This window comes from Coenobita brevimanus, chromosome 117, assembly GCF_032717465.1.
Source record: "Coenobita brevimanus isolate Jiangsu-jjx chromosome 117, ASM3271746v2, whole genome shotgun sequence".
Taxonomy (NCBI): Eukaryota; Metazoa; Arthropoda; class Malacostraca; order Decapoda; family Coenobitidae; genus Coenobita; species Coenobita brevimanus.
This window is the reverse complement of record NC_137070.1, coordinates 3,334,465-3,347,143: the sequence shown is the minus strand read 5'-3', so window position 1 is coordinate 3,347,143 and position 12,679 is coordinate 3,334,465. Positions and strand designations below refer to the sequence as shown.

The 12,679-nt window shown below is 53.5% G+C and overlaps 1 protein-coding gene and 1 pseudogene across 1 annotated transcript; both read right to left on the bottom strand.

The window, feature by feature from the left end:
• Positions 1–6,308: 6,308 nt before the first annotated feature.
• LOC145419067 (histone H3-like) lies at positions 6,309–6,718 on the bottom strand (annotated as a pseudogene).
• Positions 6,719–11,005: 4,287 nt separating this feature from the next.
• On the bottom strand, positions 11,006–11,377 carry LOC145419066 (histone H2A-like). The gene has a single exon (XM_080287311.1). The coding sequence runs from the start codon at positions 11,375–11,377 to the stop codon at positions 11,006–11,008; it is 372 nt and encodes a 123-aa protein (XP_080143437.1).
• Between the last annotated feature and the right edge of the window lie 1,302 nt (positions 11,378–12,679).

The window sequence follows — 12,679 nt, the reverse complement described above, 5'->3', positions numbered from 1 at the left end:
CAGCTTAAAGCTGCTCGCCGCAGAATCACAGCCCTGGGTTCGCATAAAGTGTCTGCCTTGGAAGGCGAGGCCCCAGGAGATGAGCTGACGCCCGTGGACGAGCCCCATCCCAGAGAATTAGAGCAGGAACAGGAGAACGAAAGCCTTAGCCAGCTAGATTATTAGGCCCGCCCCCTCACCAACCCACGGTGGCGGGGGCCATTACCCCTAAGTATCGCCCCCCAGTATACCACAAGATGAAAATAAACGGCGTGAAGGCCAGACTACTAGTCGATACGGGAGCGGCCAGGTCCTGCCTTTACAGCCACTATTTCTCCCGCTACAAATCGCAGTTTGGCCCACTCCGCCCTACTACCACTCACCTTGTGGACGCGGGGGATGGCCCCCTGCCCATCCGTGGGGAAACTCGGGCCCTACGGGTCGACACCCACCAGCCAGTTTTCACCCAACATTCATTCATCATTTTTTATTCCTCCTGCCGGAGTTATGACGGTTATTTAGGGCTAGACTTGCTCCAAAAACTCGGAGCCACGATCAACTGTCGCCACCGACAACTCCAGTTCCGCCCCCCACCCCGTTCCACCCCAGCCGTTTGCACATGCACGCCGCGGCCCCGGCCGGAGGATTTGCCCTCTTCCTCCCCCCAGTGCCCCCCTTCTTCCCCCCTTTTTTCACCCCCCTCTCCTCCCCCTCCCATGCCTTTCCACCCCACTCCTGCCCCCTCTTTCCCTGCCACCATCTCTGCCGCCGTTACCATCCCCTTCCACCATGAGGCATGGGTGTGCCTTAACAGGCCCTCAGGTCCATCCGTTTTGTTCTCCCCCCTCCTCCCCTCCAGACCCCTTTCTGCCTGCCTTGTGTCCCCCACCTTCCTCCCTCCCCACCACGCCGCCATCCGCATCGCCAGCCTCGCCCCGTCCCCTCTCACCCTCCCCAAAGGGCTTATCATTGGAGAGATGGAGGAAGCCGAGCCCTGTGCCCCATCCTCCTCCCACCTCCCCACCCCTCTACCCCCCATCCCTGACCATCTCTCCAACCAGCAGTCAGACACCTTACGCCGCCGCCTCCTGGATTTCCAGGATTTGTTTGCGACAGGACCAGCAGATATAGGGCATACCACGTACCTGTCGCACGAAATCCATACGACAGGCCCACCTATATGACAACCTTCCCGATGCAAGAACCCCCAACAGAGAGAAGAGGAGGACCGCCAGGTGCATGAAATGGAAGAGGCAGGTGTTATCCCCCTCCACCAGCCCGTGGTCCTCCCCCGTCGTTCTAGTAAAAAAGAAAGACGTCATGATGCGATTTTGCATCAACTACCGCCATGTGAACGATGTCACCATTAAAGATGCCACCCCCCTCCCGCGCATTGACGATTCCCTAGACTCCCTCTACGGGGCGTCTTGGTTTTCTACCCTCGACCTCCAGTCTGTATACTGGCAGGTCCCCGTCCACCCGGACCATCGAGGAAAGACGGCCTTTTCCACCAGTAATGGCAAACATTACGAATTCAATGTTCTGCCATTCGGCCTCTGCAACGCCCCTGCCACTTTCTCCAGACTAATGGAATCTGTCTTGAGCGGCCTCACTTGGGAAATATGTTTAGCTTATCTTGACGACGTCATTGTTTTTAGCCAGACCTGGGCCGACCACTTGCAGAGCCTCCTTCGAGTTTTCACCAGAATTCGCCAGGCAGGCCTCAAGCTACATCCTTCTAAATGTGTCTTGGCCGCTAAGACTGTCTCGTTCCCAGGACATACTATTTCCCAAGCAGGAATTTCCCCAGATCCCGACAAGCTCCGTGCCATAGCGGACATACCACCTCCGCAGGATGTCCACGGCGTCCGCGCCTTCCTGGGACTCACGTTCTATTACCGTCACTTCGTGAAGGGATTCGCGCAGATCGCTAAGCCTCTTCACGACTTGACACGAAAAGGGGAACCTTTCCTCTTGACCGAGGACCGGCAAGCTGCTTTTCAACAGCTAAAAGACTAGCTTGTCTCGGCCCCCATCGTGGCCTTCCCCGACTATGCCCTCCCTTTTCGCCTCTACGCGGATGTATCCCTTACCGCTATAGGCGCCGTCCTAGCCCAGGTACAGGCCGGCCGGGAACACATCATTGCCTGCACCAGTCGCACTCTGAACCCAGCCGAAAAAAATTATGCCGCCACCAAGCGAGAATGCCTCGGCATAATCTGGGCCCTCCAATATTTTAGGGCATATCTTTCCGGGACCCAAGTCACGATAATCACCGACCACCAATCACTCCAGTGGTTGAGCCAATCAGACTCCCATAACGCCCAACTCGTCCGGTGGCGTGACACCCTAGAGGAGTTTCAGTACGAGATTTCATACAGACCCGGAAAGCTCCACACCAATGCAGATGACCTCTCTCGCTTCCCCATCCACGTGGTACAACCGGACCCCGACCTCCTACAACTCTGGCACCACAAGGAACGGCCCCCCTGGATCCCTGCTCACCTATTCCCCAAGCTGTGCCGACAGGGCGACCACCTTCTAACCCCATCCGGACACATCCTCTTGACCCCCGATGTGGCACGTGACACCCTGCGCCACCTATATACCCACAACGGCATCCACTTGGGCACCAAAAAATTACTACAGGTGTTCAATGATATTTACTGGGCCCCAAATCCCTCCACACTCGCCAAGGAAATTATCCAGACTTGCCGCGCCTGCGCGCTTGGAAAAGATATCACCCGGACCGCCGGGCCATCTGGCCATATCACCGCCCACAAGCCCTGGCAACTCCTGGTGATCGACGTAGTAGGCCCTCTTCCCCCTAAATCTGGATATAAATACGTGGTCACTTCTGTAGACACGTACTCCAAATTCGTAGTAACCTGCCCAGCTAAGGAACATCATGCCGTCGCTGTCGCTGATGCCCTGCTCCGACACATGTTCTCTTACTTTGGCATTCCCCAAGCCATCCATTCTGATAATGCCCCCGAGTTCTCCGTAAAAGTCTGGGAAGATCTAGCCAGGATTTTCGGGTGCAAGATCTCCCACTCCTCACCATACTGGCCACAAGGGAACGCGGTATGTGAACGTAGCCATCGTACCCTTATCAATCAGCTACGCATCAGAATCGAGACTACAAAAGACGACGATTGGCCGGCACATGTAAAAATTGTCCAGTGGGGCATGAATTCGTGCCCCCGAGAAGACAGGGTTTCCCCCCACGAAAAAATCTTTGGCGAAAACCCCCTCCTACTACCCCTACACCATCACCTGCAACCGGCCGCTTCCGCTCCCACTACAGATCCGCTACACCTGCTAAAAGGGCGGATATACCACCTGCAAAAGAACTTAGACCTTGGACCCGACACAGCCTCCAACCCTTTCAACCCGGGTGACACAGTCGTCGTCGCCCAACTTCCCACTCCCCACAAGCTCGCCCCCCGTTTCATGGGGCCCCACACAATCACCAAAGTCCCCAACCCATACCAAGTAGTCGTAGACTATCACGGCACTCCCCATACCCTCCGCAACCGTCACGTGCGGCCTTTCCGCACGCCCACCTCCTCCGCTCCGGCCCCACACCCCCAGCCCCCTCCGGCCCCCGCACCACCCTCTACAGTCACATATGAGTGCTATGTTTCCTCCTCACCCTCCCACTCGGACCCCCCTACCATCTCCACCTCCCCGGCCACCACCACCCCCAGCACCTCACCTGACGCCTCCCCCGCCACCCCTCCCTCACCCTCACCCCTTCCCTCTATGGCCTCCCCCTCAACGCCCACTCCCACCTCTTCTGCCCACGCCACCACACCCTCACCACAACCCACTACCACCCCCCCTCTCCTACCCACCATCCGTACACCCACTCCGCCAACACCGCGCCCCACCACGCCCGCAACACGCAAAACAACCCGCCCATCCCATACGCCAACTTCTCCCCCCACCCCGACCCTCAAGACCACCACCACCCACTCAGGCCGCCTCTCACGCCCGCCCGCCCGATACTCACACACCCCTACACCACCCACCTCTCCACGACTTCACACCATCAAGCTACATCAGGCCCAAATCCCCTCTACCTGTACTCCCCAGAGACTCAACGCCGCATTACCACGGCACAAAACCTGGCCCTTACCCACAGTATCCAGCATTCAACCCCCAACCACACCGACAGCCACACCAAGCAAGATGAGAGTGAAGCGGGCCATATGGGCACCTACCCTTGGCAGGAACCACAGACTCCGCAGGCCACACCATCTGCTAAACATCTTCCAGTCTACCATCACCACCTCCACACTCTTCCTCACTTGCGACCCAGCACAAGAAGAGAACCCCTACACCGTCGCCTGGCAAACTGCGCTGCAACACCTCCAGCCCGTGTACACCACCTTCAACACAAAAGTGTTCCACCTCCAGCCACGAGGACGTGACTTTTTACAGGGGGAGAGTGGTAAAATGGGTGACTGAAAGAACAGTGCCGCCGAAATATACCATAGTACCCCCGATGACAGGGCAAGCCAAACACAGCTCAGTATGCCCGAGGATGCGCCGACACCCCCACACGAACCCCACGGGGTAGCCGCCACCAGTCACCACCACTCCCGGCAACAGCGACATACCCGGTATGTCAGCCTGGGCCGTGCGCCCCTGTGTCACGCAGCCACAACGCCGTCGCCGCCATAGGAGAAGGACACTACCTTCATGGAGTGCAATTGTTGAGTCAGCTAGGGGTGGAGTTGTAAAAGACACTCCAGACGGCGCCCCTCTGGTAGAGACGATCTATGGTCGCTCCCATCCTCGTGAGACGATCTATGGTTGCTCTGAGAGTATCTTGGTAGAGACGACCTATTGTCGCTCCCTTCCTCATCAGACGATCTATTGTCGCTCCGAGGGTGTGCAGAGAGAGGTAAGGAGAGAGACGTCCCTACGGCAGGAGACTAGAGCCCAGGCTTCCTGTCCCAGAGTGACCCAGACAGACCTCACAGCCTCCCCTAGTCTCTGTTCCCTACGCCTGGCTCTAGAGCAGATGCACCTGATGGACCCCAGTGGAAGTCGCTGCTGTAGCCCTCCCCTGTCGGCGCCCCTAGATGCTGGAGACTGCAGCCCACAGTCTCTCTCGGTTCTCCCCAGGACACCCGGGCGCAATCTCCCTATGCCCACACGACGCCGTAAGGCCCTCACGACAGGCTGGGACTTATCACAGAGGTTCCTGGAGCTATTTGGCCCCAGTCCCGAGGGCCACACGCCTGAGCCAAGCCCGGAAGTCACGGGAAGCCCAGGACGCGAGAGGACGCCCTTACAAGTTATCCCGTGCCCTCTCGGCACGCCTCGCATTGGCAGTGCCCCTAGCCCGGCAGGATCGCCGACGACATGTTCCTGCCTATCCCCCTGATGAATACGTGTGATACTGTAGTACGAGTGATTTAGGTTAAGTGTGATTTCCCCTAATGTAAGGGTTGTGCAGTGATATCATATAGTGAATATCAGGGTAAATAAGATCACAGTGAGAAGTTAAAGGACGAGTGTGTGGAACAAGATCTGATGAACTATACTTATGAGTGACATCCCTGTAATATAATTAGTAAGCCTGTGCCACCTGGAGATTCCCCTATAAAGACATACCCCCATTACTGTGAAGGAATTCTGTGAAAGGAAGTATTAATGGTATTCTCTCCCTCCCCCACGCAACCCATTAATCTTGTTTATCACCCTCTCTCACTCCAATATCCCGAGTAAGTGTGAGTCAAGAATAAAATCAATTACCAAAGCCCCTCGGCTAGTGGAAACCATATAAACTTCACGGCTAATATCTGCCGCCCTCCAGTATTACCATAACTTTCCCCTAGCCGTCACAAGTCACTTCCCACACCTCCCCTATCTCCTAGTGAGACTAAACCCCCCTCCCGCGCCCCCGTGCACGCCTATATTTATTGTACTCCTGATACTCTAGGATCGATTGTGTTGTCATTACTCTCAGAGAAGCAAGTATCCTGCGAGATACACATATCCTAGGTAAGGTTTTATATTGCTATGTATTGTGCTGTAATATCTGCTGATTTGTCCTGTGTCTGATTGTGGTAATATACGTGTAAAGGTTGTTGCCTGGAGTTTTTGTGTCCTGCCTCTCTTTATTGCACTAAGCTCCGGTCTCGAAAGAGGACCCTGCTCCACGTTAGGTGAAATAGGAACGAGAAGTCGAGCCTAATTTCACCTAGCATTACAGAAACCTAAACTGAGGGTCTGTCATCATCTCTCTTTGAAGAAGGGTTTTGGCCCTGAAAAGGGCCGAGATTTCTTTCGATCGAGGTGAGGGGCCTCTCGCCTTAGGTGCGCTCACCACGGATGTGGCAGGCCAGCTAGATGTCCTTAGCATGATTGTTACACACTTGGCATGGATGTCACACAGGTTGGTGTCCTCAAAGAGACCGACCAAATAGGCCTCAGAAGCCTCCTGCAGAGCCATGATGGCAGAGGTCTGGAAGCGCAGGTCAGTCTGGAAGTCTTGGGCAATCTCACGGACGAGATGCTGGAATGGCAGCTTCCTGATAAGCAGCTCAGTGCTCTTCTGGTAGCGATGGATCTCACACAGGGCCACAGTGCCAAGCCTGTAATGATGGGGTTTCTTGACGCCGCCGGTGGCAGGGGCAGACTTGCGAGCGGCCTTGGTGGCCAGCTGCTTTCGAGGGGCCTTGCCTCCAGTGGACTTACGTGCAGTCTGCTTGGTACGAGCCATGGCGCGCGACTGAGGGAGCAAGAAGAGAGAGAGTGTTGGCGCGCCGCCCCTGGCAGCGGCTTTTTATGTCGTCTGTCTCAGGACTGGCGGCGTGTGAGTGGTCGGGGTGTGATGTACACGGTGGTGATTTACTGCTCATGCTTTTTCGATGCAATTCCTGGTTTGCTTGCAGAATTTGCCATGCCTTGTGACGTGACCTGGCTTCGACGCCTCTCTAGGATTGGCCTCCTGGGAGCTCGGGTGGGGCCTAGGCCTGAAATCAAGGTTAGATGGACAAGGTTCGTACTTCCACGACCGACACTGGGTTATATAAGGGTGGTTGGCGAGCCGCCCATGTGACCCTCATCCAGATGATGATTGGGCTCGCACCACTGCCGCCTTGGTGCATAGCCTTGGAGCCGCCCCTGACATCGTAGGGAACCCAACTCCCCCTACCCTGGGTACACCGATCCACCGCCATTGGCCCCTCTTCCATATGAAATTCACTGCCCCACTAAGCTCACCCACGTGCTTCCATTCTTGCCCTTCTTCGACAGGAGGGCCTCAGCAGGATGGCTGCTCTAGTCTCCCCTGAATCCGTGACATACTACACAGATGGATCTGTGTGCACTGATGGATCCGCTGGGTCTGCTTTTGTTCTAGGGCACCATACTGAATCTTGGCGACTCTCCCCTGGGGTCTCTGCCTTCCAGGCAGAGTTAGTTGCCATACTCAGGGCATTACGCCACACACAGCTTAACCAGCAATGGCGGGTCATCATCCACACAGACTCCTTGTTATCCCTTCAAGGGTTCCGCATCTTCTCCTGCAGCAACAACGTTTCCCTCTTAACGGGGATATACTCAGTCGCCTCCCTCCTCACGAACAGAGGCACCACCATCATCCTCTACTGGATTCCAGGGCACGTTGGGATCCTTGGCAATGAACGAGCAGATGCTATGGCACGCTCAGCATGCTTTCTCCCGGGAATTACGTTCCCACTTCGCCCTAGCACCTCTAACACCATTGCCACCCTGGCTGGCACTATTGGAAGGCTGTCCCAGGAGAATCATCAACTGTGTGTTGCAGAGGGCTCTCGTTCTACGTTGTGGTATGCCACAACCACGACCTACTTACCACTCCTGCCTCCACCTGGATTGCCTAACTACGTGTTAGTGCGGCTCCGGCGATTACAGTTGGGATTCCCCTGTCACAGTCAGATCGCTGGGACCGCACCAAAGCCATGCCCCCACTGCCTTGACAGTGCTGAAGAGCCTCTAATACATTACTTGCTCGACTCCCCAGCCACTGCCCAGCTCAGATCTCACCCAGATGTGGGCTGCGCCCAGTATGAAAATGCTGTCAATGAAGCAGCCACCATCATTGCTCACTCTCCTTTTAACACTCTATTATCCCTAGTGACCAATTACTCTTCCCCTAGATAAATCAGCAAGGACACTGTTAGCTCTACCCTGACAGGCTCTTTGTTTGCCCATACCCCACCAAGTGTGGGGAAATATCCAACAACAACAACAACAGCGGGGTTGTCGACTCGCAGCCCACCTCTCACCGAGGCAACACCTCTACCGCTGTTCCCGGCGGGACCAGCTCTCCACAGCAGCGGTTCCAGCCGAGGGTCGGGCCTGTCCCTCTATCTGAGGGAGTGCCCTGGTCGGTCCACCAGGAGGTCAAGGCTCCTCCACCCAATTCTTATGGCCGACGACCCTCCCTCCGCCACCACCGGGACCGGGGTTGTGCCCTCATGACGACCGGGACCGGGCCTCCCCTCTGTGCATCCACCTGCTGCTGTGGAGAGCTGGAGCGAGTGTAAGGGGGTTGAGGGCAGCATCGAGGCGTGTCTATCTGAGCTCATCGGCGCCCCTTCCATCGGCGCAGCATTGTCTACCCAGCTCTCGTCCCGCCCTGCCCTCGTTAAACCATCGTGCAGCCGGCTCACCATCCACCCCCGAGTCTTCCATCTGTTCCGCCCTGCCTCGTCGTACATCTGGCAGCCCAATTCACCACCAGCCATCGCATCTTCCCCTGCCTCTGACGCCTTTTCCGTCATTTGCCAGCTCGTTGTCTCCTCTACGCCCTCATTGGAGGGATTTTTCCTGCAGTTTTCCCTGACGGGCTCTTTGTTTGCCCGTTCCCCACCATAGTTTTGGGGAAAATATCACAACAATACAACAACAGTGGGGTCGTCATCATTGTTGGTGCTGGGAGCGGAGTGGACACTCACAACTACTGGGTCTGAGCAGCTGACACTATGACTGGTCGAGGCAAAGGCGGCAAGGGAGGCGCCAAGTGACACCGCAGGGTGCTTCATGACAACATCCAGGGCATCACCAAGCCTGCCATCCGTCGTCTGGCTCGTCGTGGCGGCGTGAAGCGTATCTCGGGCCTGATCTACGAGGAGACCCGCGGTGTTCTGAAGGTGTTCCTAGAGAACGTGATTCGCGATGCTGTCACCTACACTGAGCACACCAAGCGCAAGACCGTGACCGCGATGGACGTGGTGTACGCCCTGAAGAGGCAAGGGCGTACCCTTTACGGCTTCGGCGGTTAAGAGGGTGCGTGCATAACTGCATGGCACTATTCCACCTGGCCACGGCAAAGCACACAACAACAACAACCCCCGGACCTCTTTTAAAGGTCCACACCTAATTTCTGTGAAAGAGAATGAATGAAGGCATAGTAGTATAAGTAAATGCAGACGTTGAGCAGGTTAGCAAGCACCAAAATAAGTATTTTTTTTTTAATGTAACAGATATGAAGACATGTAATGCAACCCAACCAACTCTTACCACACCTAACGTAACCTAACCAAACCAACCATAACCTAACTGAACCACACCAAACCTCTCTTTCTCCCTCTCTGTATGGCAGTTGTAAAAAAAAAAAAAAAGGGGGGGGATTAGGCAACTGTCAATTTTGCTTCTACATCTTGTAATTTTAATGGACGTCTACATACATATACATTATCACTTATTTTGCTGGGCCATTGCTTTCTCTGTCCCTCTGATCTAATACCCCCCCCCCCATTTCAGGAAAGCTTTCTCCATACCTATCGGGGCAATTTCCATCCTGTTCCGAGAGCATCTCCTCTGCTGTGCTCCGGGAGTCGCCTCCATAAATCGTGAAGGCAAATCCCACTAATCCAAGGTATTTCTGCCTTCATATGCACGAGCAGCAAACTTGAAGGATGCACCTAGAGAAGAGAAGACACAGTCAGTCAGTCACGTCGGTAAGGCACCACACGCAGTGCATGATATGAATGCCTAAGTGTTAGACAGACAGAATGTCTGCATATGAACAAGTTATCCCTTGAATTTGTCGCTGTCACGGCCGTTTTCTCTAAGTGCCAAAACCCACCAATCACCCATCGTACAAGCATTGCATCAACCGCCATACAACCGCCGAGGGCTGAAATCAAATTTAAATGGATCCGGTTGGTACTTGCACGACCGCTAGTGCATAATATAGAAGAGGTGGTTGACAAGGTGGCTGACACTCGCCTCCCGACAGTTTCACTAAGCAGGCCTTCACCGGAGCTCGCAGTTCGATGGCTGCTGCTGCTGCTGCTGATGATGATGATGATGATGATGATAATTATTATTATTATTAATCTTGATGATGATGATGATGATGATGAATGAATGGATGGATGAATAGATAGATGGTGATGGTATTGTTTTTTGATTTTGTAGTAACTAGTTGTTGCAATACTACTAATGCCGAGAGAAATGAATGAATAGTATTTTCTTCATTATTACCATTATTGCTCTTATTTCGGGGTGTTAAATCCACCATGGTCGTCACCACATGGATAATATATATACTGTTGTATACATCACCATATCCTCTGTCACTGAACGACTTTGTCCATTCCTTCGATGGTTGGAGAATAGCCATCATCATCTGTGTTTTCATTCATCCACCCGGCCAGGCAGTTAGGAGGCATAATTATACAGTACAGTATTATGTAGGTGCAGTTGGGAACAGGACAAGATGCTATGTAGTAGTGGGAATAATAATATTATTAATCGACCTTCACTGATGTCAGTAGCTTCTTACATCCAAGCGAACATAAATATAGCCACAGACATATGCCAGCATTCAACACATACCACATTATACACACATACAGACAGACAGACAGACATACATACAGTATACCAACACATTCATCCATACACAAAGATGATGTTGGGCAATGCCAAAGTCTATTCTCTCTCAAGAAACGAATGTGGCTCCTAAAGGAGCCGATGGAGGTGAAGAAGAAGAAGAAGAATTTCTTGGAAGCGTTTACTTCTTCTCCGTCTTCTTGGGGAGCAGCACAGCCTGGATGTTAGGCAGGACACCTCCCTGGGCAATGGTGACGCCAGAGAGGAGCTTGTTGAGCTCTTCGTCATTGCGGATAGCCAACTGCAGGTGACGGGGAATGATACGAGTCTTCTTGTTGTCATGGGCTGCGTTGCCAGCCAGCTCAAGCACTTCAGCTGCTAAGTACTCCATGACTGCAGCCAAGTAGACGGGGGCACCAGCACCCACACGCTCAGCGTAATTGCCTTTACGAAGGAGACGGTGGATCCTGCTGACGGGGAACTGGAGCCCAGCCCTGCTAGATCGGGACTTGGACTTTCCCTTCACCTTGCCTCCCTTGCCACGTCCGGACATGGTAGTATCATCTTCGTCGTCGTCGCTGGAGTAGGACCTTCAGTAGAAGACTAATGCGTCACTTCGCTTCACTTTGCTTCGTCGTAGAAAAGTGGGGGGAAAGAAGAGGGTGAGATTGGAAGAGATTAAGTGGGGAAATATGAAGATAGTCGGAGGTATAAAGATTGTGGGCCGTCCCCATTGCTGTGGCTTAGTTGTTTTATTTTTTTTGTGTGTTGTGTTCCTGTTGGTCCTATACAGTGGTCACTCTGTGTATGTGCAGACAAGGGTAGTTTTAACGATGAAGGTGGAAGAGCCATAGTTTGTACCCCCGGCCCTACTGAGGGTGGTGCCTGTCTGTGTGGCATTGGTGGATTCTGCTGTCTTGGTGGGTTGCTGCTCTATAGTCACGGAAGGGAGGAGTTTAGTATTGGAGAAATGGGGGGGGAGGGCTATAAATTATCTTAGTGATAGAGAGTCTATGTGTGTCAACCTCCCATTATGCCCCACACGCCCCGCAGGTGCAGCAGCCGGAGGGCTGGGCTACGGAATGCGTCCGCCCTCCCACCCCTGCACCGCGACACGCGCGTCGGCACTCAGGGAGATGGAAGTCTGACTGCTTTTATGACTGTTTATTATTTACTTGTATTATTTTGTTTTATTTTATTATTTCCTGTTGTTTTATGTATTGGTTTTTGTTTTATTTTATTTTGTTTTTCCATCATTGGGGGTAGGGGGGTATTGCAGCCAGAGAGGTAGATACACCTTTCCTCCCCATAGCACTCACAAGGATGCACGAGGCATAGGCTGTGCATGGGCCATGTCTATTCCCAACCCATTCCACGTTCACGACCCCGCCATCAGATGTGACAGCTCCTTACATTTCGGTTTCAGGAGCTAGCACAACGGACGATGGAGAGCATTCACTCAGGAGTGGGCTGGGAATGAGTGTACAGTGCGACTGCCTCCTGACAGTAGTGGTGGTCTGGTGCGCCCAGTTCAAGGTCTGCAGGTGTATGGGATATAGGGTAACGGGGTCTTTCGCTTCGTTGCTGCCGTTTGTATTATTACTGTTATTATATAATGAGATCGGTTGTCGTTAGAGGGACGTATAAATTGGGTTTGGTGGCGGTCTATTTCTGTTGAAGAGGGAGCTGGGGAACCAATTATGCATCCTCCCGTATTCTTTGTTGGTGATGTTCTCGTAATTTGGGTCTCTGGTCTCCTCTAGTTTTTGCCAGATTTTTCCTGCCCTCTTATGCATCCGGATGTTTAGTGCAGCTATTTTGTGCATGCTGTGTAATTGTTCTGTGATATAGTTGA

Bases quoted from the DNA above. Each gene is read 5' to 3' on its own strand.
- LOC145419066 (XM_080287311.1), bottom strand. From the start codon at position 11,377: ATGTCCGGACGTGGCAAGGGAGGCAAGGTGAAGGGAAAGTCCAAGTCC.